This window comes from Triticum urartu, chromosome 2A, assembly GCF_056163025.1.
Source record: "Triticum urartu cultivar PI428250 chromosome 2A, HENAU_Tu73, whole genome shotgun sequence".
In the NCBI taxonomy this organism is placed as follows: domain Eukaryota; kingdom Viridiplantae; phylum Streptophyta; class Magnoliopsida; order Poales; family Poaceae; genus Triticum; species Triticum urartu.
In genome coordinates, this window is record NC_141874.1 from 202,617,657 (window position 1) to 202,643,777 (window position 26,121).

General features: G+C 48.9%; 1 protein-coding gene, 1 long non-coding RNA gene and 1 pseudogene across 4 annotated transcripts; 2 read left to right on the top strand and 1 right to left on the bottom strand.

Annotated features, from left to right (window-relative positions):
• Positions 1–672: 672 nt before the first annotated feature.
• Positions 673–25,887, bottom strand: LOC125536723 (uncharacterized). 3 transcript variants are annotated; one of them, XR_015616097.1, is made up of 6 exons: positions 25,318–25,885; positions 25,156–25,218; positions 23,537–23,650; positions 22,865–22,938; positions 22,519–22,775; positions 673–948 (listed from the first exon to the last, which is right to left on the bottom strand). It is a non-coding gene; the product is annotated as an uncharacterized LOC125536723 (long non-coding RNA). The 3 variants fall into 3 exon arrangements; XR_015616098.1 differs by lacking the exon at positions 673–948 and adding an exon at positions 2,028–2,335 and having other exon boundaries at positions 25,318–25,886; XR_007295206.2 differs by lacking the exon at positions 673–948 and adding an exon at positions 4,688–5,565 and having other exon boundaries at positions 25,318–25,887.
• Positions 15,329–17,578, top strand: LOC147984544 (phenylalanine ammonia-lyase pseudogene; annotated as a pseudogene).
• Positions 19,893–22,450, top strand: LOC125536720 (phenylalanine ammonia-lyase). Its single transcript, XM_048699960.2, has one exon. It carries the CDS (start codon positions 20,101–20,103, stop codon positions 22,222–22,224), a length of 2,124 nt encoding a protein of 707 aa, XP_048555917.2. The 5' UTR covers positions 19,893–20,100; the 3' UTR covers positions 22,225–22,450.
• Positions 25,888–26,121: the final 234 nt, after the last annotated feature.

The window sequence follows — 26,121 nt, forward strand, 5'->3', positions numbered from 1 at the left end:
CGACTGCTAGGGGCCGGCTTCTCTAGAAGCCGCCAACTAGGAGTCGGCTGGTCTTGAAGTCGGCCTTTGGAACTCGGCCGTCTACGGGCAGCCGACTATTCCTTCAGCCGACCACCAGAAGGCGGCATTTCATCTTGCTGCCTTGAGGGGCGCAGCCAACCCCGATGTCTTGAAAGGTTCTGGGCCTCGGGTTAGCCTACCCGTGACCCATTACTCCGACACAGAGGGCACAAGGGTCTCGGGAATGATCGAAGAGTATCTTCAAAATCTTCTGGTGAAGTAGGCGATCATCTGTGGTAAGGGGCTCTCCGGGAGAAGTAGTTACGAGAACCTAGAGTCAGATTTAGTAAAATCATTTAACCCGAATAGAAGAGTGATCAGTGTCCCAGAGTATAGACGAGAAATAAAAGATCCTAATACCACCCAGTGGTGACGTGGGTCCATAAGCCACACAGCCATGTTAGTAAAAGTTTTTCAATGACTACACTCAACTTCGGCCAAGGAGTGTGGAAGGGGATTCCTACAGGCAGTCGACTCTGATACCAACTTGTGACGCCCCCGATTCAACCATACACTAATCATACATGCAAACGTGTACGATCAAGATCAGGGACTCACGGGAAGATATCATAACACAACTCTATAAATAAAATAAGTCATACAAGTATCATATTAAAAGTCAGGGGCCTCGAGGGCTCGAATACATGAGCTCGATCATGGACGAGTCAGCGGAAGCAACAATATCTGAGTACAGACATAAGTTAAACAAGTTTTCCTTAAGAAGGCTAGCACAAACTGGGATACAAATCGAAAGAGGCGCATGCCTCCTGCCTGGGATCCTCCTAAACTACTCTTGGTCGCCGTCAGCGGCCTACACATAGTAGTAGGCACCTCCTGAGTAGTAGCACTCGTCATCGACAGTGGCGTCTAGCTCCTGGACTCCATCGTCTGGTCGCAGCAATCGGGTATAGAAAGGGGGAAAATGGAGAGCAAAGCAACCGTGAGTACTCATCTAAAGTACTCGCAAGCAAGGAGCTACACTACATATGCATGCATTGGTATCAAATGAAAAAGGGGTAGCATATGTGGACTGAACTGCAGAATGCCGAAATAAGAAGGGGATAGCTAGTCCTATCGAAGACTGCGCTTCTGGTAACCTCCATCTTGCAGCAGAAGAAGAGAATAGATGGTAAGTTCACCAAGTAGCATCGCATAGCATAATCCTACCCGATGATCCTCTCCTCGTCGCCCTGTGAGAGAGCGATCACCGGTTGTATCTGGCACTTGGAAGGGTGTGTTTTATTAAGTATCCGGTTCTAGTTGTCATAAGGTCAAGGTACAACTCCAAGTCGTCCTGTTACCGAAGATCACGCCTATTCGAATAGATTAACTTCCCTGCAGGGGTGCACCACATTTTCCAACACGCTCGATGCCCTTTGTCCGGACACACTTTCCTGGGTCATGCCCGGCCTCGGAAGATCAACACGTCGCAGCCCTACCTAGGCACAACAGAGAGGTCAACACGCCGGTCTAAATCCTATGGCGTAGGGGTCTGGGCCCATTGCACACCTGCATGTTGCGTACGCGATCGGTGAGCAGACCTAGCCTCCCTTATACAAGAGCAGGCATTCCAGTCCAACTCGGCACGCGCCGCTCAGTCGCTGACGTCACGAAGGCTTCGGCTGATACCACAATGTCGAGTGCCCATAACTGTTCCCGCGTAGTTGGTTAGTGCGTATAGGCCAGTAGCCAGACTCAGATCAAATACCCCGATCTCGTTAAGCGTGTTATTTTGAAATAACCGCGGACGCCGACCAGGGCCAGGCCCACCTCTCTCCTAGGTGGTCTCACCCTGCCTCATGTCGCTCCGCCACAAAGGTTCACTCAGAGGGCCGTCCGGACAAACGTCCTTTCGGACCCAATCCGTGAATCACTCGCGGGTACTCTACGAGCCAACCCGACTTTAGTCACCATAGGTATCATATAATACGTATATAAGTATACACCCGTGATCACCTCCCGAGTGATCACGGCCCGATAGTATAGCATGGCAGACGGACAAGAAAGCAGGGCCACTGATGATAAACTAGCATCCTATACTAAGCATTTAGGATTGCAAGTAAGGTATCAACAGTTGTAACAACAATGACTGGCTATGCATCAGAATATGATTAACGGAAAGCAGTAAATGCTACACTACTCTAATGCAAGCAATAGAGAGAAGAGTAGGCGATATCTGGTGATCAGGGGGGCTTGCCTAGTTGCTCTGGCAAGAAAGAGGGGTCGTCAACAGCGTAGTCGATCGGGGCACCAGCAGCAGCTTCAACCTCGTAGTCTACCGGAGAGAAGAGGGGGAAGAAACAATGAATACAATGCAAACAGATGCATAGCGATGCATGACATGACAAGTAGAGATGCTAGGGGTGCCCTAACGCGGTATGAGGTGATACCGGTGAAGGGGGGAAACATCCAAGAAAGTATCCCCGGTGTTTCGCGTTTTCGGACAGATGAATTGGAGGGAAAAAGTTGCGTGTTAGCTATGCTAGGGATGCGTGGCGAACGAACGAGCTGCGTATCCGGGTTCGTCTCGTCGTTCTGAGCAACTTTCATGTACAAAGTTTTTCCATCCAAGCTACGGTTTATTTTATATTAATTTTAAAAGATTTAAATCATTTTTAAGATTTATTTAATTATTTTAATTCAACATTATCCAAAACAGAGCTTGCTGACGTCAGCATGACATCAGCAGTCAACAGGGTTGACTGGTCAACCTGACCAGTGGGTCCCACTGGTCAGTGACATATTTTGATTAACCATTTATAATTAACCTAATCGGGATTAATTAGGGGTGGGCCCCACTGTCATTGGTTGATTAATTAACTAACAGTAGTTAGTTTAATTAGTTATTAGATTAATCTAATTATGATTAATTAGTTTAATAAATTGTTTAGTTTAATTATCAAAATTAATTATTTAATTAACTATTATTATTTAAAAAAAGCGTTCTGGAGGCGTGCCCCTCCTGTCATTGGCCCCAGGGGAGGCCTAGCGGGTTTGGGCGCGGGTAACGGGCGGGCGAACCCGCCCGAACGGTCACGAGCGAAGGGGCGCGCCAGGGCGCCAGTGCCGGTCGCAGGAGATGGCCGCGGGGGGTGCGCGGCCGGCGGCCACGGCTGGCCGGAGCAAGCGCGGCGGGGCGAGAGGACAGGGCGGCGCCGGCAGCGGTGGGCGGCAGGGCCAGCGAGCGGAGGCCGCGGTCAGGCCGCAGCAGTGCGGCGGCAGGCGCTGTGGGGGCGGACGGCAGCGCGGGCAGGGGCCAGGGCGCGCGACAGGTTGCGGGGCTGCGTCGGCGCGGGGCCGCAGTTGGCGGCGGCGGCAGGTACGGGCGACTAGAGAGAAGGCCGGAGGAGGTGCGGGCGGTTGAGGGCGCGGCAGCGGGCGGCTGCGAGCGCGGCGCGCCGGCGGCGACTGCGGGGCGGTGGCATGCGGCTTGGCACGGCAGCGGGCATTCGCAACGGCACGCCGGGCGGGGCGAGGCCGCGGTGAGCGCGCGCGAGCTCGGGCGCGGCAAGGCGGCATGCAACAGGGAGGGGGAGAAGAGGAGAGGGAGGCCGTGGCCTCACCAGCAGTGTAGGGACTAGGCAACGAGAGGCGAGGAGGAGGTGCGGGGTCGAGGAGGTGTTCCGGCTGAGTCCGACGACGGCGCGAGGTGGCAGCGACGTTGACGGCGTCGAGCAGGCGTCGGGCCACGAGGGAGAGGTCACGGGGCCGTGAGGAGGACGGCGACGAGGTGGCGGGGAGATGCTGGGGTTGGGCGCCAGCGGCGGGGCGCGAGGCGGCGCGGTCGCCGGTGTCCGCTGCCCCGATCTGGATAGGGGGGGAGTGGAGAGGGAGCGAGGGGATCACGGGGAGTGGGAAAAGTGGAGGTGGGGATAGGGTTACAGGAGAATGGGGGGGCTTTGTAGGTGGGGGTGGTTGGGCCAGTTCGGCTGGGCCAAGTTGGCCCAGTTGGCCGGGTGTTTCCTTTTTACTATTTTGTTTTACTTTTTGTTTTACTTATTTTTCTATTAGTAGTTTTCTATTTTATTCTCTATTTAATTTTGTTTTATAAAATACACAAACAATACCTAAATTAGTGTTTATAATATACTACTGCCACAATAATTCTTATCCCAAAATAAAAAATTTAATATTTTATAAAAATTGAAAGGCCCTTATTTGGTGGTTTTAACTACTGTTTTATTTATTATATAGCCTTTAATTATATTATAAAGATGTGAATTCTCCACCATAATTACTTGTGATTTAGTTGACTTGTTTAGAACATTTTAGTTTTAAATGTTTGAAAACTTCTAGTTTGACTTTATTTAAATTTGAATTTGAACGAGTTTTGAATCAACGCGAGATTATCAACAGTAATCGTGGTGAGGTGGCAACATTAGTCGAGGGTTACTGTAGCTTAATTATCCAAGCGCCACAGTATTGATCCTTCATGAGATCCTTCCCGAGATGCACCGGAAAAATAGGAGTGGAGTAGTATTCGAAATTGACTTTGAAAGTCTTGTTCCAAAGTCAAATTGACATTTTTCTTAAACCTCTGGACAGTAGGGGAAGCCCCCATTGACCTTTAATTAATAAGAGAAAGTCACAGACACAAAATAGTAGTCTAGAAGAGTTACATTAGATATTTACATAGGGTTGGGGAGGGGGGTAGGATAGTCTACAGAAGGTGAGTTGAGGAGGGGAGGGGCGGGACGGGCAGCAGCCGGCTAACCGAAGGGAAGGGAGGTGAGGAGGGGAAGGGCGGGACAACTGGATCCGCGCCGGCGTGAGCAGCAGCCGCCGGCGGTGGCCGAATCACGTGGGAGGCCTGGTCGGCGAGAGGAGGCTATCGCGTCGAGAGAAAGGCCTTGCCGCGGCCTTCACAGGCGCGGCGGCACGAGGAAGGGGGGAGGCTCTTTTTGACAATATACGTACACCTATAAGAGGTCTTCTGTGTGAACTTGCCGTCTTCGAGTCTTTTTTTGCAGGTATATCTTCAAGCCATGGTCAAAAGCCATGTCGTACATCAGAGCTCCGCTACAGTACATACCATGCATTTGCAAAGAACCAGTCTCACCTAATCATACAAGAATCAGACTAGGACATACCTAGGGACTGTTTGGAGTCCCTCAGCCGCTCCCGGAGCTAACGGGGCTTTAGTTCAAAACTGCGGAGTGAGTGAATCGGCACTCCCCAGATTCCTAAAATCCAGGGAGCTGGTGGACTGCCGAACAGCCCCCTAATAACTGTAAAACGGCCTGGAACAATAATGTGAGCTCATCTCCAAACCAGACTTGATCAAAAGATGGCCGCCGAATGGTTAATCAGCGACCTGAGGCCAACTCCACCGCAAGACCCCAAACGGACGTCCGCTTCAACCGTTTTTTGTCCCTTTGAGGTGGCAATGGGGACTAAAATGGACACACATGTCCGGCTCTTGCTCGAGGCGCCCAACGCGGCTGCTAACCCCAAACTGTCTGCCTCGCGTCCGCCTCGACCACACGCCCATGAAGGAAATATGCCCTAGAGGCAATAATAAAGTTATTATTTATTTCCTTATATCATGATAAATGTTTATTATTCATGCTAGAATTGTATTAACCGGAAACATAATACATGTGTGAATACATAGACAAACAGAGTGTCACTAGTATGCCTCTACTTGACTAGCTCGTTAATCAAAGATGGTTATGTTTCCTAACCATGAACAAAGAGTTGTTATTTGATTAACAGGATCACATCATTAGGTGAATGATCTGATTGACATGACCCATTCCATTAGCTTAGCACCGGATCGTTTAGTATGTTGCTATTGCTTTCTTCATGACTTATACATGTTCCTATGACTATGAGATTATGCAACTCCCGTTTGTCGGAGGAACACTTTGTGTGCTACCAAACGTCACAACGTAAATGGGTGATTATAAAGGTGCTCTACAGGTGTCTCCAAAGGTACATGTTGGGTTGGCTTATTTCAAGATTAGGATTTGTCGCTCCGATTGTCGGAGAGGTATCTCTGGGCCCTCTCGGTAATGCACATCACATAAGCCTTGCAAGCATTGCAACTAATGAGTTAGTTGCGAGATGATGTATTACGAAACGAGTAAAGAGACTTGCCGGTAACGAGATTGAACTAGGTATTGAGATACTGACGATTGAATCTCGGGCAAGTAACATACCGATGACAAAGGGAACAACGTATGTTGTTATGCGGTCTGACCGATAAAGATCTTCGTAGAATATGTAGGAGCCAATATGAGCATCCAGGTTCCGCTATTGGTTATTGACCGGAGACGTGTCTCGGTCATGTCTACATTGTTCTCGAACCCGTAGGGTCCGCCCGCTTAAAGTTTCGATGACAATTATATTATGAGTTTATGAGTTTTGATGTACCGAAGTTAGTTCGGAGTCCCGGATGTGATCACGGACATGACGAGGAGTCTCGAAATGGTCGAGACATAAAGATTGATATATTGGACGGCTATATTCGGACACCGGAAGTGTTCCGGGTGATTTCGGAGAAAATCGGAGAGCCGGAGGGTTACCGGAACCCCCCCGGGAGAAGTAATGGGCCATATGGGCCTTAGTGGAAAGAGAGAGGGGCAGCCATAGGTGGGCCGCGCGCCTCCTCCCCCCTGGTCCGAATTGGACTAGGAGAGGGGGGGGCGGCGCCCCCCTTTCCCTCTCCCTCCCCACTTCTTTCCCCCTCCTAGTAGGAGTCCTACTCCTACTAGGAGGAGGACTCCTCCTTGGCGCGCCTATAGGGCCGGCCGGCCTCCTCCCCTTGCTCCTTTATATACGGGGGCAGGGGGCACCCCTAGACACACAAGTTGATCCACGTGATCATATTCTTAGCCGTGTGCGGTGCCCCCTTCCACCATAGTCCTCGATAATATTGTAGCGGTGCTTAGGCGAAGCCCTGCGACGGTAGTGCATCAAGATCGTCACCACGCCGTCGTGCTGACGGAACTCTTCCTTGACACTTTGCTGGATCGGGGTCCGGGGATCGTCATCGAGCTGAACGTGTGCTAGAACTCGGAGGTGCCGTAGTTTCGGTGCTTGATCGGTCGGACCGTGGAGACGTACGACTACATCAACCAAACGCTTCCGTTGTCGATCTACAAGGGTACGTAGATCACACTCTCCCCTCTCGTTGCTATGCATCACCATGATCTTGCGTGTGCGTAGGAATTTTTTTGAAATTACTACGAAACCCAACAGTGGCATCCGAGCCTAGGTTTTATTTGTTGATGTTATTTGCACGAGTAGAACACAAGTGAGTTGTGGGTGATATAAGTCATACTGCTTACCAGCATGTCATACTTTGGTTCGGCGGTATTGTTGGACGAAGCGGCCCGGACCGATATTACGCGTACGCTTACGCGAGACCGGTTCTCCCGACGTGCTTTGCACATAGGTGGCTTGCGGGTGACAGTTTCTCCAACTTTAGTTGAACCGAGTGTGGCTACGCCCGGTCCTTGCGAAGGTTAAAACAGCACCAACTTGACAAACTATCGTTGTGGTTTTGATGCGTAGGTAAGATTGGTTCTTGCTTAAGCCCGTAGCAGCCACGTAAAACTTGCAACAACAAAGTAGAGGACGTCTAACTTGTTTTTGCAGGGCATGTTGTGATGTGATATGGTCAAGACATGATGCTAAATTTTATTGTATGAGATGATCATGTTTTATAACCGAGTTATCGGCAACTGGCAGGAGCCATATGGTTGTCGCTTTATTGTATGCAATGCAATCGCGCTGTAATGCTTTACTTTATCACTAAGCGGTAGCGATAGTCGTGGAAGCATAAGATTGGCGAGACGACAACGATGCTACGATGGAGATCAAGGTGTCGCGCCGGTGACGATGGTGATCACGACGGTGCTTCGAAGATGGAGATCACAAGCACAAGATGATGATGGCCATATCATATCACTTATATTGATTGCATGTGATGTTTATCTTTTATGCATCTTATCTTGCTTTGATTGACGGTAGCATTATAAGATGATCTCTCACTAATTATCAAGAAGTGTTCTCCCTGAGTATGCACCGTTGCGAAAGTTCTTCATGCTGAGACACCACGTGATGATCGGGTGTGATAAGCTCTACATTCAAATACAACGGGTGCAAAACAGTTGCACACGCGGAATACTCAGGTTATACTTGACGAGCCAAGCATATACAGATATGGCCTCGGAACACGGAGACCGAAAGGTCGAGCGTGAATCATATAGTAGATATGATCAACATAGTGATGTTCACCAATGAAACTACTCCATCTCACGTGATGATCGGACATGGTTTAGTTGATTTGGATCACGTAATCACTTAGAGGATTAGAGGGATGTCTATCTAAGTGGGAGTTCTTTAAGTAAATTAATTGAACCTAAATTTATCATGAAACTTAGTATCTGATAGTATCTTGCTTGTTTATGCTTGATTGTAGATAGATGGCTCGTGCTGTTGTTCCATTGAATTTTAATGCGTTCCTTGAGAAAGCAAAGTTGAAAGATGATGGTAGCAATTACACGGAGTGGGTCCGTAACTTGAGGATTATCCTCATTGCTGCACAGAAGAATTACGTCCTGGAAGCACCGCTGGGTGCCAGGCCTGCTGCTGGAGCAACACCAGATGTTATGAACGTCTGGCAAAGCAAAGCTGATGACTACTCGATAGTTCAGTGTGCCATGCTTTACGGCTTAGAATCGGGACTTCAACGACGTTTTGAACGTCATGGAGCATATGAGATGTTCCAGGAGTTGAAGTTAATATTTCAAGCAAATGCCCGGATTGAGAGATATGAAGTCTCCAATAAGTTCTATAGCTGCAAGATGAAGGAGAACAGTTCTGTCAGTGAGCATATACTCAAAATGTCTGGGTATAATAATCACTTGATTCAATTGGGAGTTAATCTTCCAGATGATTGCGTCATTGACAGAATTCTCCAATCACTGCCACCAAGCTACAAGAACTTCGTGATGAACTATAATATGCAAGGGATGAATAAGACTATTCCCGAGCTCTTCGCAATGCTGAAAGCTGCGGAGGTAGAAATCAAGAAGGAGCATCAAGTGTTGATGGTCAACAAGACCACTAGTTTCAAGAAAAAGGGCAAAGGGAAGAAGAAGGGGAACTTCAAAAAGAACAGCAAGCAAGTTGCTACTCAAGAGAAGAAACCCAAACCTGGACCTAAGCCTGAAACTGAGTGCTTCTACTGCAAGCAGACTGGTCACTGGAAGCGGAACTGCCCCAAGTATTTGGCGGATAAGAAGGATGGCAAGGTGAACAAAGGTATATGTGATATACATGTTATTGATGTGTACCTTACTAATGCTCGCAGTAGCACCTGGGTATTTGATACTGGTTCTGTTGCTAATATTTGCAAATCAAAACAGGGACTATGGATTAAGCGAAGATTGGCTAAGGACGAGGTGACGATGCGCGTGGGAAACGGTTCCAAAGTCGATGTGATCGCAGTCGGCACGCTACCTCTACATCTATCTTCGGGATTAATATTAGACCTAAATAATTGTTATTTGGTGCCAACGTTAAGCATGAACATTATATCTGGATCTTGTTTGATGCGAGACGGTTATTCATTTAAATCTGAGAATAATGGTTGTTCTATTTATATGAGTAATATCTTTTATGGTCATGCACCCTTAAAGAGTGGTCTATTTTTGTTGAATCTCGATAGTAGTGACACACATATTCATAGTGTTGAAACCAAAAGATGCAGAGTTGATAATGATAGTGCAACTTATTTGTGGCACTGCCGTTTAGGTCATATCGGTATAAAGCGCATGAAGAAACTCCATACCGATGGACTTTTGGAACCACTTGATTATGAATCACTTGGTACTTGCGAACCGTGCCTCATGGGCAAGATGACTAAAACACCGTTCTCCGGTACTATGGAGAGAGCAACAGATTTGTTGGAAATCATACATACAGATGTATGTGGTCCGATGAATATTGAGGCTCGTGGCGGATATCGTTATTTTCTCACCTTCACAGATGACTTAAGCAGATATGGGTATATCTACTTAATGAAACATAAGTCTGAACGTTTGAAAAGTTCAAAGAATTTCAGAGTGAAGTTGAAAATCATCGTAACAAGAAAATAAAGTTTCTATGATCTGATCGTGGAGGAGAATATTTGAGTTACGAGTTTGGTGTACATTTGAAAAATTGTGGAATAGTTTCGCAACTCACGCCACCCGGAACACCACAGCATAATGGTGTGTCCGAACGTCGTAATCGTACTTTACTAGATATGGTGCGATCTATGATGTCTCTTACTGATTTACCGCTATCGTTTTGGGGATACGCTCTAGAGACGGCCGCATTCACGTTAAATAGGGCATCATCAAAATCCATTGAGACGACGCCTTATGAACTGTGGTTTGGCAAGAAACCAAAGTTGTCGTTTCTGAAAGTTTGAGGCTGCGATGCTTATGTGAAAAAGTTTCAACCTGATAAGCTCGAACCCAAATCGGAGAAATGTGTCTTCATAGGATATCCAAAGGAAACTATTGGATACACCTTCTATCACAGATCCGAGGGCAAGACTTTTGTTGCTAAATTCGGAAACTTTCTGGAGAAGGAGTTTCTCTCGAAAGAAGTGAGTGGGAGGAAAGTAGAACTTGACGAGGTAACTGTACCTGCTCCCTTATTGGAAAGTAGTGCATCACAGAAAACTGTTTCAGTGACACCTACACCAGTTAGTGAGGAAGCTAATGATGATGATCATGAAATTTCAGAACAAGATACTACTGAACCTCGTAGATCAACCAGAGTGAGATCCGCGCCAGAGTGGTACGGTAATCCTGTTCTGGAAGTCATGCTACTAGATCATGATGAACCTACGAACTATGAAGAAGCGATGGTGAGCCCAGATTCCGCAAAATGGCTTGAAGCCATGAAATCTGAGATGGGATCCATGTATGAGAACAAAGTATGGACTTTGGTTGACTTGCCCGATGATCGGCAAGCAATTGAGAATAAATGGATCTTCAAGAAGAAGACTGACGCTGACGGTAATATTACTGTCTACAAAGCTCGACTTGTCGCAAAAGGTTTTCGGCAAGTTCAAGGGATTGACTATGATGAGACCTTCTCACTCGTAGCGATGCTTAAGTCTGTCCGAATCATGTTAGCAATTGCCGCATTTTATGATTATGAAATTTGGCAGATGGATGTCAAAACTGCATTCCTGAATGGATTTCTGGAAGAAGAGTTGTATATGATGCAACCAGAAGGTTTTGTCGATCCAAAAGGGAGCTAACAAAGTGTGCAAGCTCCAGCGATCCATTTATGGACTGGTGCAAGCCTCTCGGAGTTGAAATAAACGCTTTGATAGTGTGATCAAAGCATTTGGTTTTATACAGACTTTTGGAGAAGTCTGTATTTACAAGAAAGTGAGTGGGAGCTCTGTAGCATTTCTGATATTATATGTGGATGACATATTACTAATTGGAAATGATATAGAATTTCTGGATAGCATAAAGGGATACTTGAATAAGAGTTTTTCAATGAAAGACCTCGGTGAAGCTGCTTACATATTAGGCATTAAGATCTATAGAGATAGATCAAGACGCTTAATTGGACTTTCACAAAGCACATACCTTGACAAAGTTTTGAAGAAGTTCAAAATGGATCAAGCAAAGAAAGGGTTCTTGCCTGTGTTACAAGGTGTGAAGTTGAGTAAGACTCAATGCCCGACCACTGCAGAAGATAGAGAGAAAATGAAAGATGTTCCCTATGCTTCAGCCATAGGCTCTATCATGTATGCAATGCTGTGTACCAGACCTGATGTGTGCCTTGCTATAAGTCTAGCAGGGAGGTACCAAAGTGATCCAGGAGTGGATCACTGGACAGCGGTCAGGAACATCCTGAAATACCTGAAAAGGACTAAGGATATGTTTCTCATATATGGAGGTGACAAAGAGCTCATCGTAAAAGGTTACGTTGATGCAAGCTTTGACACTGATCCGGACGATTCTAAATCACAAACCGGATACGTGTTTACATTAAACGGTGGAGCTGTCAGTTGGTGCAGTTCTAAACAAAGCTTTGTAGCGGGATCTACATGTGAAGCGGAGTACATAGCTGCTTCGGAAGCAGCAAATGAAGGAGTCTGGATGAAGGAGGTCATATCCGATCTAGGTGTCATACCTAGTGCATCGGGTCCAATGAAAATCTTTTGTGACAATACTGGTGCAATTGCCTTGGCAAAGGAATCCAGATTTCACAAGAGAACCAAGCACATCAAGAGACGCTTCAATTCCATCCGGGATCTAGTCCAGGTGGGAGACATAGAGATTTGCAAGATACATACGGATCTGAATGTTGCAGACCCGTTGACTAAGCCTCTTCCACGAGCAAAACATGATTAGCACCAAGGCTCCATGGGTGTTAGAATCATTACTGTGTAATCTAGATTATTGACTCTAGTGCAAGTGGGAGACTGAAGGAAATATGCCCTAGAGGCAATAATAAAGTTATTATTTATTTCCTTATATCATGATAAATGTTTATTATTCATGCTAGAATTTATTAACCGGAAACATAATACATGTGTGAATACATAGACAAACAGAGTGTCACTAGTATGCCTCTACTTGACTAGCTCGTTAATCAAAGATGGTTATTTTTCCTAACCATGAACAAAGAGTTGTTATTTGATTAACGGGATCACATCATTAGGTGAATGATCTGATTGACATGACCCATTCCATTAGCTTAGCACCCGATCATTTAGTATGTTGCTATTGCTTTCTTCATGACTTATACATGTTCCTATGACTATGAGATTATGCAACTCTCGTTTGCCGGAGGAACACTTTGTGTGCTACCAAACGTCACAACGTAAATGGATGATTATAAAGGTGCTCTACAGGTGTCTCCAAAAGTACATGTTGGGTTGGCGTATTTCGAGATTAGGATTTGTCGCTCCGATTGTCGGAGAGGTATCTCTGGGCCCTCTCGGTAATGCACATCACATAAGCCTTGCAAGCATTGCAACTAATGAATTAATTGCGAGATGATGTATTACGAAACGAGTAAAGAGACTTGCCGGTAACGAGATTGAACTAGGTATTGAGATACCGACGATCGAATCTCGGGCAAGTAACATACTGATGACAAAGGGAACAACGTATGTTGTTATGCGGTCTGACCGATAAAGATCTTCGTAGAATATGTAGGAGCCAATATGAGCATCCAGGTTCCGCTATTGGTTATTGACCGGAGACGTGTCCCGGTCATGTCTACATTGTTCTCGAACCTGTAGGGTCCGCACGCTTAAGGTTTCGATGACAGTTATATTATGAGTTTATGAGTTTTGATGTACCGAAGTTACTTCAGAGTCCCGGATGTGATCACGAACATGACGAGGAGTCTCGAAATGGTCGAGACATAAAGATTGATATATTGGACGGCTATATTCGGACACCGGAAGTGTTCCGGGTGATTTCGGAGAAAACCGGAGAGCCAGAGGGTTACTGGAACCCCCCGGGAGAAGTAATGGGCCATATGGGCCTTAGTGGAAAGAGAGAGGGGCAGCCATAGGTGGGCCGCGCGCCTCCTCCCCCCTGGTCCAAATTGGACTAGGAGAGGGGGGGCGGCGCCCCCCTTTCCCTCTCCCTCCCCACTTCTTTCCCCCTCCTAGTAGGAGTCCTACTCCTACTAGGAGGAGGACTCCTCCTTGGCGCGCCTATAGGGCCGGCCGGCCTCCTCCCCTTGCTCCTTTATATACGGGGCAGGGGGCACCCCTAGACACACAAGTTGATCCACGTGATCATATTCTTAGCCGTGTGCGGTGCCCCCTTCCACCATAGTCCTCGATAATATTGTAGCGGTGCTTAGGCGAAGCCCTGCGACGGTAGTGCATCAAGATCGTCACCACGCCGTCGTGCTGAAGGAACTCTTCCCCGACACTTTGCTGGATCGGAGTCCGGGGATCGTCATCGAGCTGAACGTGTGCTAGAACTCGGAGGTGCCGTAGTTTCGGTGCTTGATCGGTCGGACCGTGGAGACGTACGACTACATCAACCAAACGCTTCCGTTGTCGATCTACAAGGGTACGTAGATCACACTCTCCCCTCTCGTTGCTATGCATCACCATGATCTTGCGTGTGCGTAGGAATTTTTTTGAAATTACTACGAAACACAGCAGCCCACGCATGCGCCTTCCCGCCCGCGAGCTCGTGCTCTCGCCACGCCGGTGCAATGGACGAGGCTGTGACGAGCCGCGCCCCGCCGTGGTCGTCCCGCAGCGCCGCGCCCGCGCCCTGGCAGCCCCGCCGTGGCCGAGCTCGCATCCCGCGTCGCCTCCCACCGTCGCGCCCATAGCAAGCGCCGGCCTGCGCGCGCGCCCTGGCCGCCCGCCGTGGCCGTGCGCGCCGCAGCGCCGGCCCGCGCCTCCGCGCCCCGCGCCCGCCACACGCCCGCGCGCGCCCTGGCAACAACCCCGCTCGCCGGCATGCCCACTCCAGCCGCCCGCCCCTCGCGCGCACGCCGTGCTCGCGCCCTCCGCCCCGCGCGCTTGCGCTACGCTCCGCCCCGCCCGCGCGCTCGCGCCGTAGCCGCACGCCGCGCCGGCCACGCAGCCGCAGCAGCTCCGCCCCGCCCGCGCGCTCGGGCACGCCGCGCCGGCCGCTGGCGCGCACGCCGCGCCGGTCGGCAGCAGCGCACGCTCCGCCCCGCCTCGCCTACGCCGCTCCCCACTCGGGCCGACGCGCTCCGCTCCGACCTCACATGCTCGCCGTCGCATGCAGATGTGCGTGGGTACGTCGGAGAGAGAGAAAAAGGAAGAGAGAGAGTGGTGGGGGTGGGTGGGTGACAAGTGGGGTCACCCCGGACGGGCGCGGACGGAGAGGGTGCAGAACGCGTCCGGTTCTGTCCGCTTTGGCCCCAAATCCAGCCCAAGTTTGTTCTGGAAATAGGGTCAGACAGACATAAAACGGACAAGATGGGTCTAGTTCATTGCGCGCTGGGTCATGTGGTTTGTCCATTTTACCCCAAACGGACAGAGCCGGACAAAATGGGGTCTTGCGGTGGAGTTGGCCTGAGAATGGCAAACGAAAACCATCACCATCACGCAGCAACCGCGTGCAGCACATTTGCACCGCATATTATACTGGTATCCATCGCAGCGGCTGCCTTTCTTGGCCTTGTTCAAAGTCCGCACGCACGAGGCCACCAATCCAACCTTTGTGCCAAGTCCAGTCCGGCGGTCAACACAACCATCCCGGTCACAGTCCACACCAATCCCCAGTTCCCCACCCACCCTGCGTGCAGTCCACTGCCTATTTAAATCCTTCCCTCTCCTCCATTCCCATCCAAGAAGAGCATCCCGACCTCCTACTCCAACGAGCTCTTCTCTCTCACGGCTGCTCCACAATTTCATCAGTCAGTCGCCACATCAAAAGTCCAGCTGACACAGTAAAGACCACCGGTCTGTACTCTGTACTCGAGCCCTTCTCTCTCGCAACAGCTCCATCGAGACTTCAAGATACAGTGTTGATCAAACCAATGGCCGCCAACGGCAGCGATGGTATTTGCGTGGCCCAGCCGCGGAGTGCTGACCCGCTCAACTGGGGGAAGGCGGCAGAGGAGCTGTCGGGGAGCCATCTGGACGCCGTCAAGCGGATGGTAGAGGAGTACCGCAGGCCGGTGGTGGTTATGGAGGGCGCCAGCTTGACCATTGCCCAGGTCGCGGCGGTGGCCGCGGCCGACGGTGCCAGGGTGAAGCTCAACGAGTCCGCCCGCGGCCGCGTCAAGGAGAACAGCGACTGGGTCATGACCAGCATGGCGAACGGCACCGACAGCTATGGCGTCACCACCGGCTTCGGCGCCACCTCCCATCGGAGGACCAAGGAGGGCGGTGCTCTGCAGAGGGAGCTCATCCGGTTCCTTAACGCTGGGGCGTTCGGCATCGGCAGCGATGGTCACGTGCTGCCAGCGGCCACCACGCGCGCGGCGATGCTTGTCCGCGTCAACACCCTGCTCCAAGGGTACTCCGGCATCCATGCAGAGCATTGTAGACATAGAAAATTTGCAAAATACATACGGCTCTGAATGTGACAGACCCATTGACTAAACTTCTCTCACAAGAAAAACATGATCACACCTTAGTACTCTTTGGGTGTTAATCACATAGCGATGTGAACTAGATTATTGACTCTAGTAAACCCTTTAGGTGTTGATCACATGGCGATGTGAACTATGGGTGTTAATCACATAAAGATGTGAACTATTGGTGTTAATCACATGGCGATGTGAACTAGATTATTGACTCTAGTGCAAGTGGGAGACTGAAGGAAATATACCATAGAGGCAATAATAAACTTGTTATTTATATTTCCTTATATCATGATAAATATTTATTATTCATGCTAGAATTGTATTATCCGGAAACTTAGTACATGTGTGAATACATAGACAAAACAAAGTGTCCCTAGTATGCCTCTACTTGACTAGCTCATTAATCAAAGATGGTTAAGTTTCCTGACCGTAGGCATGTGTTGTCATTTGATGAACGGGATCACATCATTAGAGAATGATGTGATGGACAAGACCCATCCATTAGCTTAGCATAATGATCATTAAGTTTTATTGCTATTGCTTTCTTCATGACTTATGCATATTCCTTTGACTATGAGATTATGCAACTACCGAATACTGGAGGAACACCTTCTGTGCTATCAAACATCACAACGTAACTGGGTGATTATAAAGATGCTCTACAGGTGTCTCCGAAGGTGTTTGTTGGGTTGGCATAGATCAATATTAGGATTTGTCACTCCGAGTATCGGAGAGGTGTCTCTGGGCCCTCTCGGTAATGCACATCACTATAAGCCTTGCAAGCAATGTGACTAATGAGTTAGTTGCGGGATGATGTATTACGGAATGAGTAAAGAGACTTGCCGATAACGAGATTGAACTAGGTATAATGATACCGATGATCGAATCTCGGGCAAGTAACATACCAATGACAAAGGGAATGACGTATGTTGTTATGCGGTTTGACCGATAAAGATCTTCGTAGAATATGTGGGAACCAATATGAGCATCCAGGTTCCGCTATTGGTTATTGACCGGAGAGGTGTCTCGGTCATGTCTACATAGTTTTCGAACCCATAGGGTCCGCACGCTTAACGTTCGAGGACGATTTGTATTTATGAGTTATGTGTTTCGGTGATCGAAGTTTGTTCGGAGCCCTGGATGAGATCACAAACATGACGAGGAGTCTCGAAATGGTCAAGAGGTAAAGATTGATATATTGAAATGTAGTATTCGGACACCGGAAGGGTTCCGAGGTGTATCGGGTACATACCGGAGTACCGGAGGGGTTACCGGAACCCCCCCCCCCCCCCGGGGGGGAGATATGGGCCATGTAGGCCATAGGAGGGAGGCTAACCAGCCCACAAGGGGCTGGTGCGCCCCCCCACAAGGGAGGAGGCTGAATTGGTTTGGGGAAGGGGGCGCCACTCCCCTTTCCTTCTCCTACTCCCTCTCCTCCCCCCTTTCCACCTCCTAGTAGGACTCCCTCCTTGGCGCGCCCCCTCTAGGCCGGCCGCGTCCTCCTCCCCTCCTTTATTTACGGGGGCGGGGGGCACCCCAAAGGAACACCAAGAAATCTCTTAGCCGTGTGTGGTGCTCCCTCCATAATTTACTCCTCCGGTTATAACGTCGTAGTGTTTAGGCGAAGCCCTGCGTGGATCACATCACCATCATCGTCACCACGCCATCGTGCTGTCGGAACTCTCCCCCGCCCCTCTACTGGATCAAGAGCTCGAGGGACGTCATCGAGCTGAACGTGTGCTGAACACGGAGGTACCGTACGTTCGGTACTTGGATCGATTGGATCGTGAAGACGTTCGACTACATCAACCGCGTTAACCTAACGCTTTCGCTTTCGGTCTACGAGGGTACGTGGACACACTCTCCCTCTCTCATTGCTATGCATCTCCTAGATAGATCTTGCATCATCGTAGGAATTTTTTTAAAATTGCATGCTACGTTCCCCAACAAAAATGATGCTCACAAGAGGGAGAGTGGCATCGAAGATGTCATCGTCGTCCAATCCGGGAATACCCAGATCTAGGGTTTCCCTCGGAGCGTCCCGAGAAGGGAACGACGTCACAGACGCCGCCATCGTCCGCCATGACCCTAGTCGGCACGACTTTCACCGGAAGTCGCGTTCTCCCGATCTCGTCGTTGACTGGCACCGTACGGAACCTCGTCGTGAAGACGAAAGCCGTCGTCGGCACGCCAGCAGGGAGACTCCAACCGCCCCCTCACCAATCCCTCCTCGCGCCGCCGGCCGACCAAGGCCACACCGAGATGGATCTGGGCGGGGTCTGCACCAGATCCACAGCCACCGTTGCTGCCAGTTTGCACACGTAGCAGCCCGCCTCGGTGAACGGAGTGCCGCCATCACCACCATCCATCTCCAGGTCGACCATCCCGCCAGCAATGAAGCCTCGATCGTCGCTACACATAGGGGTGCCGCCCTAACTGCTGCCTTTGTCATCCCCACATGAAGCGCCCCTCCGCTTCACGGGAGATCCCGCGACGACCACTTGCCCAAGAGCCTTTGGTGCTGGGCCCGCCGCCACCGCGGCCCTTGCCGGTGGCAACGACGGTAGGGGAGGTCTTGAAGGTGGGTTGACGGCTAGGATTTCGGGGGGGGGGGGGGGGGGGGGGAGGGGCTGGCGTCACCCAAGGGGTGGCTACGCGAAGGGGTACGCCTGCATGCTCTACGTGGTCAGTCATTTAGATAACATTCAATTTGTATAAGCAAGTGTTGCCAATATTTATGGTCACTGGTTGGATGAAATTTCAAATAGGTCCAGTACTCTAATAAGTGGGGGTGTTTGCCTTATTATGGTCACTATGTTTATATACAAATGATTTTTTAACGGCAAAAAATATTCTCCTTTGCATGTTATTTTCTATGGTATGCACTGTCTTCATACGTGGACTACACTATGTCGAACAGAGTACCAACAGTTGTTCAAAGTGGTTTTACGCAACATGAGTAGCTACATAATCTACGAATTGCACATATGTTGTTTTTTCTTTTTTACGAGATTGTTAGTGATTTGTGTTTTGGTTATGCAAAGCTGAGTATTGTTTGTGTTTTCTGTTTTGGCTATGCAAAACCCGTTTGGTGTTTTATTTTGAGTAAATAAAATCATCCTCTATATATTTATCGAAAAAGCAAACTCGTCCGAATATCCCGTGTGAACTTGTCGTGTTCAAGTCATGGTCAAAAAGCCAAGCTGTAAGTCAGAGCTCCGCTACAGTACATACCATGCATTTGCGAAGGACCAGTCTCACCTAATCATACAAGAATAGGACGTACTCCCTCCGTTCCAAATTACTTGTCGCAGGTATGAATGTATCTAGATGTATTTTAGTTCTAGATACGTCCATTTCTGCGACAAGTAATTTGGAATGGAGAAAGTACCTAATAACTGAAATAAATCTAAAACGGACTGGAACAATAATGGGAGCTCATCCCTGTACCAGACTTGATAAAAAATGGCCGCCGAATGGTTAATCAGCGACCTGAAAATGGCAAACGAAAACCATCGCCATCAGGCAGCAACCGCGTGCAGCACATTTGCACTGCATGATAGTATTATACTGGTATCCCATCGTCGCAGCGGCTGCCTTTCTTGGCCTTGTTCAAAGTCCGCACGCACGAGGCCACCAACCCAACCTTTGTGCCAAGTCCAGTCCGGCGGTCAACACAACCATCCCGGTCACAGTCCACACCAATCCCCAGTTCCCCACCCACCCTGCGTGCAGTCCACTGCCTATTTAAATCCTTCCCTCTCCTCCATTCCCATCCAAGAAGAGCATCCCGACCTCCTACTCCAACGAGCTCTTCTCTCTCACGGCTGCTCCACAATTTCATCAGTTAGTCGCCACATCAAAAGTCCAGCTGACACAGTAAAGACCACCGGTCTGTACTCTGTACTCGAGCCCTTCTCTCTCGCAACAGCTCCATCGAGACTTCAAGATACAGTGTTGATCAAACCAATGGCCGCCAACGGCAGCGATGGTATTTGCGTGGCCCAGCCGCGGAGTGCTGACCCGCTCAACTGGGGGAAGGCGGCAGAGGAGCTGTCGGGGAGCCATCTGGACGCCGTCAAGCGGATGGTGGAGGAGTACCGCAGGCCGGTGGTGGTTATGGAGGGCGCCAGCTTGACCATCGCCCAGGTCGCGGCGGTGGCCGCGGCCGACGGTGCCAGGGTGAAGCTCAACGAGTCCGCCCGCGGCCGCGTCAAGGAGAGCAGCGACTGGGTCATGACCAGCATGGCGAACGGCACCGACAGCTATGGCGTCACCACCGGCTTCGGCGCCACCTCCCATCGGAGGACCAAGGAGGGCGGTGCTCTGCAGAGGGAGCTCATCCGGTTCCTTAACGCCGGGGCGTTCGGCACCGGCAGCGATGGTCACGTGCTGCCAGCGGCCACCACGCGCGCGGCGATGCTTGTCCGCGTCAACACCCTGCTCCAAGGGTACTCCGGCATCCGCTTCGAGATTCTCGAGACCATCGCCACGCTGCTCAACGCCAACGTTACACCGTGCCTGCCTCTCCGGGGCACCATCACCGCTTCCGGCGATCTCGTCCCGCTCTCCTACATCGCGGGACTTGTCACCGGCCGCCCAAATGCCGTGGCTGTGGCTCCCGATGGCACCAAGGTTAATGCCGCTGAAGCATTTAAGATTGCGGGCATCCAGCATGGCTTCTTTGAGCTGCAACCCAAGGAAGGCCTTGCTATGGTTAATGGCACGGCGGTGGGCTCTGGACTCGCGTCCATTGTTCTCTTTGAAGCGAATGTCCTTGGTGTGCTTGCTGAAGTTTTGTCAGCCGTGTTCTGCGAAGTGATGAACGGCAAGCCAGAGTACACTGACCATCTGACACACAAGCTGAAGCACCACCCTGGACAGATCGAGGCCGCGGCAATCATGGAGCACATCCTGGAGGGCAGCTCCTACATGATGCTCGCAAAGAAGCTTGGTGAGCTCGACCCATTGATGAAGCCAAAGCAAGACAGATATGCTCTCCGCACATCGCCGCAATGGCTTGGGCCACAAATTGAGGTCATCCGTGCAGCGACGAAGTCGATCGAGCGCGAGATCAACTCCGTCAATGACAACCCACTCATTGACGTATCTCGTGGAAAGGCAATCCACGGTGGCAACTTCCAAGGCACACCCATCGGTGTGTCGATGGACAACACGAGGCTTGCCGTTGCTGCGATCGGCAAGCTCATGTTTGCCCAGTTCTCGGAGCTAGTGAATGACTTCTACAACAATGGTTTGCCCTCCAACCTCTCAGGTGGCCGCAACCCAAGCCTGGACTATGGCTTCAAGGGTGCCGAGATTGCCATGGCTTCATACTGCTCGGAGCTCCAATTCTTGGGCAACCCTGTGACCAACCATGTCCAGAGTGCGGAGCAACACAACCAAGACGTTAACTCCCTCGGATTAATCTCGGCTCGGAAGACTGCCGAGGCCATCGACATTCTGAAGCTCATGTCCTCTACATTTTTGGTTGCGCTGTGCCAAGCCATCGACCTGCGCCACCTCGAGGAGAATGTCAAGAACGCCGTCAAGAATTGTGTCACAAGAGTGGCCAGGAAGACCCTGATCACAAATGACATGGGTGGCCTCCACAACGCACGTTTTTGTGAGAAGGACCTGCTCCAAACAATTGACCGCGAGGCGGTGTTTGCATACGCGGACGACCCTTGCAGCGCCAACTACCCTCTCATGAAGAAGATGCGCGCGGTGCTGGTGGAGCACGCCCTGGCCAACGGTGAGGCTGAGCGCAATGTGGAGACCTCGGTGTTTGCCAAGGTTGCCAAATTTGAGCAGGAGCTCTGCGCGACACTGCCTCAGGAGGTTGAGGCTGCTAGAGGTGCAGTGGAGAATGGCACTGCTGCAGAACCGAACCGTATCACTGACTGCCGATCATACCCACTGTACCGGTTCGTGCGCGAGGAGCTGGGAACGGTGTACTTGACCGGAGAGAAGACGCGGTCACCTGGGGAGGAGGTGGACAAGGTGTTTATTGCCATGAACCAGGGTAAGCACATCGACGCGCTGTTGGAATGCCTCAAGGAGTGGAACGGCGAGCCTTTGCCTATCTGCTAATCAAGGAGATGAAGAGAAGATATGCTGTGCTTCAGAACTCTGAAAGGCACCACAATTTCTAAAGTGATAATACTGTTGTTTGATTTCATTTTTTTGCTCTCCGAATACTTGTAGCGCCATGCAGAAACTAGAGCCTGTGCTGATGTAAGCAAAAGGGCACAAATTTTCATGACAAATGTTGATGTTCTTGAAAAGTGTCGAAAGAAGCCAGTCTACTACTGAATCAGCACGTTGAAACTAATGGATCGGAAATTCAGGATGACATGATGTGAAGGAAGATATGCTGATACTCACATCTGTCACACTGTCATTTTCTCCAAGTCCAGGTATAACCTCTTCATAGTCCGCCATGTGCGAGCATAACCAGATAGCTGCTACTAACCTGAGGAAAACAAGAACTAACCACCAAAAATGTGTCAGAAACATTAATTGGGATGAACTGAAGGAAAGATAGGTTGATGACTTTGAAGGATAAGTTGAGAAGTGTTTTCTCGCTGTCTTCTGTTCGATCGTAAGTGCTGAAGAACTTGAGAAGTTTCCGCTTAAGGTATCTGACAAAGAAGCAGATTAAGTCAGTGAGATGGAAGCATTCGGCCACAATACTTGGCCGGAATTGCAGAAAACCAAACATATCAAAAACCTCTCAGTTAATACGGGGATCAATCTGCATTTTTTCTTGCAGCTCTTTACTTTCTTTATCAACTCCTTAAATGCCTGAAACAATCCGTGAGTTAAAATATCGCATTTGGTAACCATTCCATACAGCTCTGTAAGGCGATACCGTCGGTTACAAAAGTGCTTACATACACTATTGATACTAAATAACAAGATATTGACAAACATAACTAGGGTAACAAATCGCCTGAAAAACTTCAGTTATTAACAATCTAGGAGTACTATAAAATAGTTAAAGAGTATGAATACTTAGTAACAGAATGTTAAGATGGCTACATCATGAGAAGCGGCAGGTCTGAAGCATTTCAGTGTTCAATGAAGCATAGAATTATACTCTTGCGGTTTACATTGTCACACTAGTATCCCTTACAAATAAACTTAAGGTGCATTTTTGTTAAGTTGGGTTTCAGGTTGTAATATTATAATAAGCTTCAGACTTGAGTTTGCGTCAACAGGGCGTAAACTGCAATGCCATGTCACTACTGCTAAGCAATTGTGCACCTCCTTCAAATGATACAACAATGATGGTTAGACAGCTGAATCCATTTTGACATGTACAGTAACTTGAAGAGAATTGTCCCTTACGAATATGTTTATCCAAGAAAAAACACAATTGTGGAAAAAGTCAGGAACTTACTTTGTGGCTACTAGAAAATTCAGAGAAACGTGCATGTTCCTCGTCAGCCACCTCTTCAATAGCTGCAAGGAGGCATTCTTCCTCATTTGTGTCTTGCCTATCAAGAACTTGCTCCTGTCGTACATCGGCATAAACAAAGATAGTTAGATCAGGGAGCATGCATCCTATAGTGTACTAAGGAATAGGGAGAAGGACAATTTCAAGGTACGAAATTATGAAGCTCCTGTAGAAACACTCCCCGTCAATTTTCACTGGCCTAAAGTCTGAGTAGAGACCACGAAAGTCCAACGCATTCACAGGATCTACTCTTTCATGTAAATGAATTGCACGAATCTGTTCAGCACAATAATCAAGGGAGCCCTCGAAAGAAATTGCCTGCACTGCGCAGGCAGATAAGAGGATTCAGTTTATGCTGATTAGAACTAGGAAATAACAGATCTAAAGCCTGATGGAAATTTTGTTGTGCAGCAACAGATCTAAAACGTGATCCAGATTTTGTTTTGCTTCTGCTTTTCTCGTTTGCACGTTCTCCGGAATTGGTTGGAACTACTAATAAATGTAAGAAACCTTCATTGACATTGATTGGCTGTTGTTGAGTAAAAAAATAGAGAAATATGTGCAATGTTTCATACACTCAAGGGTATAAGGTCTATTGTTCCATCACATTGCAAAGTTAACATACTATTAAGCATTCAGACAAGAAAGTAAGAAGCATATTCCACGAAATCATATTCCACGCCTGTGGTTAAGATCCATATATAACTTGCCAAACTTATAAGTAATTGTACAGACTAAAACATCACAGCCAGGATTTAAGAATACAAAATAGGGGAATGAGAGATGGAGTTTTTGAAGAATCTAATAATAGTATCACACAACTGATGCTGCAAAATCCAAAACATCTTACTTTAGCAACTGTTTACAAGAATCGTGTTGTGAGGCTTCCAAGACGGTTTCAGGTACCAACCAACCAAACATCACAGCTTTTAGACCAAAATCAGAGTAAGTGGTCAGTGAATTTAATTATTTATTTTGTGGGCGGTGGTCAGTGATTTTGCATGTGAATGACCAATGATCTACGGGAATCATGTCCAGGTAAGCAACCCTGAATAATCATATGAATTAACTATGCCTATAACACCATCCATTTACATTAAAACCTCTTACCTTTGGCTTTAGGACTTCTAACTAAAATTTCACAGGAGCACTGATCAAGATATGCATGCCTAAAACAAAGACATGTTCCCAGTGTTTTCCAACGCTGTACACTGCGATGAATATGCTACCACACGATATAAGAATGAATGGATACAGGCACCAGCACCCAAATCTTAAACATATTCGAGTTTTTGACTAATCACAGAGAGGTTGTTCACTTGCCTCCATATTCCAAGATGACAAGAAGAGCACGTAGTAATAATCAGGATTTGCCTAATCTGCGCGTATAATAAAACCAGATTGGCCCCAACATTCGCCCAAAAGTTTCATCCCTTTTACCAACATTCCACACGAACTCTGAGGTCACAAATTCCACATCCCGAACACAAAAATTGGCACAAGAATGCACAAAGAAGAGCAAAGAATCAGTGTAATCAAGAAACACGAGATTCAGGCTATACCTTGTTCTTGCTGAAGCTGATTATCTTGCTCAAGAACGTCTTCTTGGCCTTCGGCAATCCAGCCTATTCGACAGAAACCAAGAATCGCTAAGTCGAGATCGGATATCTGCAAAGAAAACACAGCAGATCGCGACATATCAAGCGCAAGAGACGCTCCATCACCTGCTCCTGGCGTGCGCAGCAGCGGAACTCGATCCTCCGGCTTCGAAGATTCGGCCCTCGGCCTGCCCATCGACGGGCGGAGCAGGGGGGCGTGATGGCGAGGAGACTCCGGAGCCGCCCTCCCTCGCCACGGAGCTCGATTTCCCAGCTTTGCGGCTTCCGCCCCCGGCCTGCTCATCAACGGGCGGAGGAGAGTGAGGCGGTGGCGACGAGACACCTGAGCCGCCCTGCGCTGCCCCACAGCTCGACGCCGCAGTAGGGGAGGCGGCGTTGGTGTCCTCGCGTTGCCCGTGCACACGGGCCGGTTCTTGCTTGCCAACTAGGGGTTGGGGCGCGCCATTTCGCGCGTCTTGAGGCGTTCATCTGCGGTGCAAGGTTTGCTGCCGCCCATTGAGCTAGCTCGTTTGGTCCACATTATGACATTCACTCATTTGCTCATGGACATGAGCATTCCTAGTAATGCTATTCATATGTATCAATAAGTGAGATGGATAAGCCTAGAAATAGTAAGATTATACGAGCTGGTGTCCACAAAGTGATTGTACTTGTGTGTGGATTGATATTTGCTGGAAAGCAAGAATGTATATAAACACAGAGGCAGCAGAGAAATTATGAGCTCAGATCCATTATACACCCATTACAGTTTGTACAAAAGTAGTGTAGCACGTATGTTTGTATTTATAGTACAGGAAAGAAGAAGTACCGACAACTCTTATTACTATCACAACATTAAATTGATCAGCCGCTGCTCAAGAGCTTTGCATGTAAGATCAGTTTCAGAGGCGAGATGGTCTGCCCTCGGTT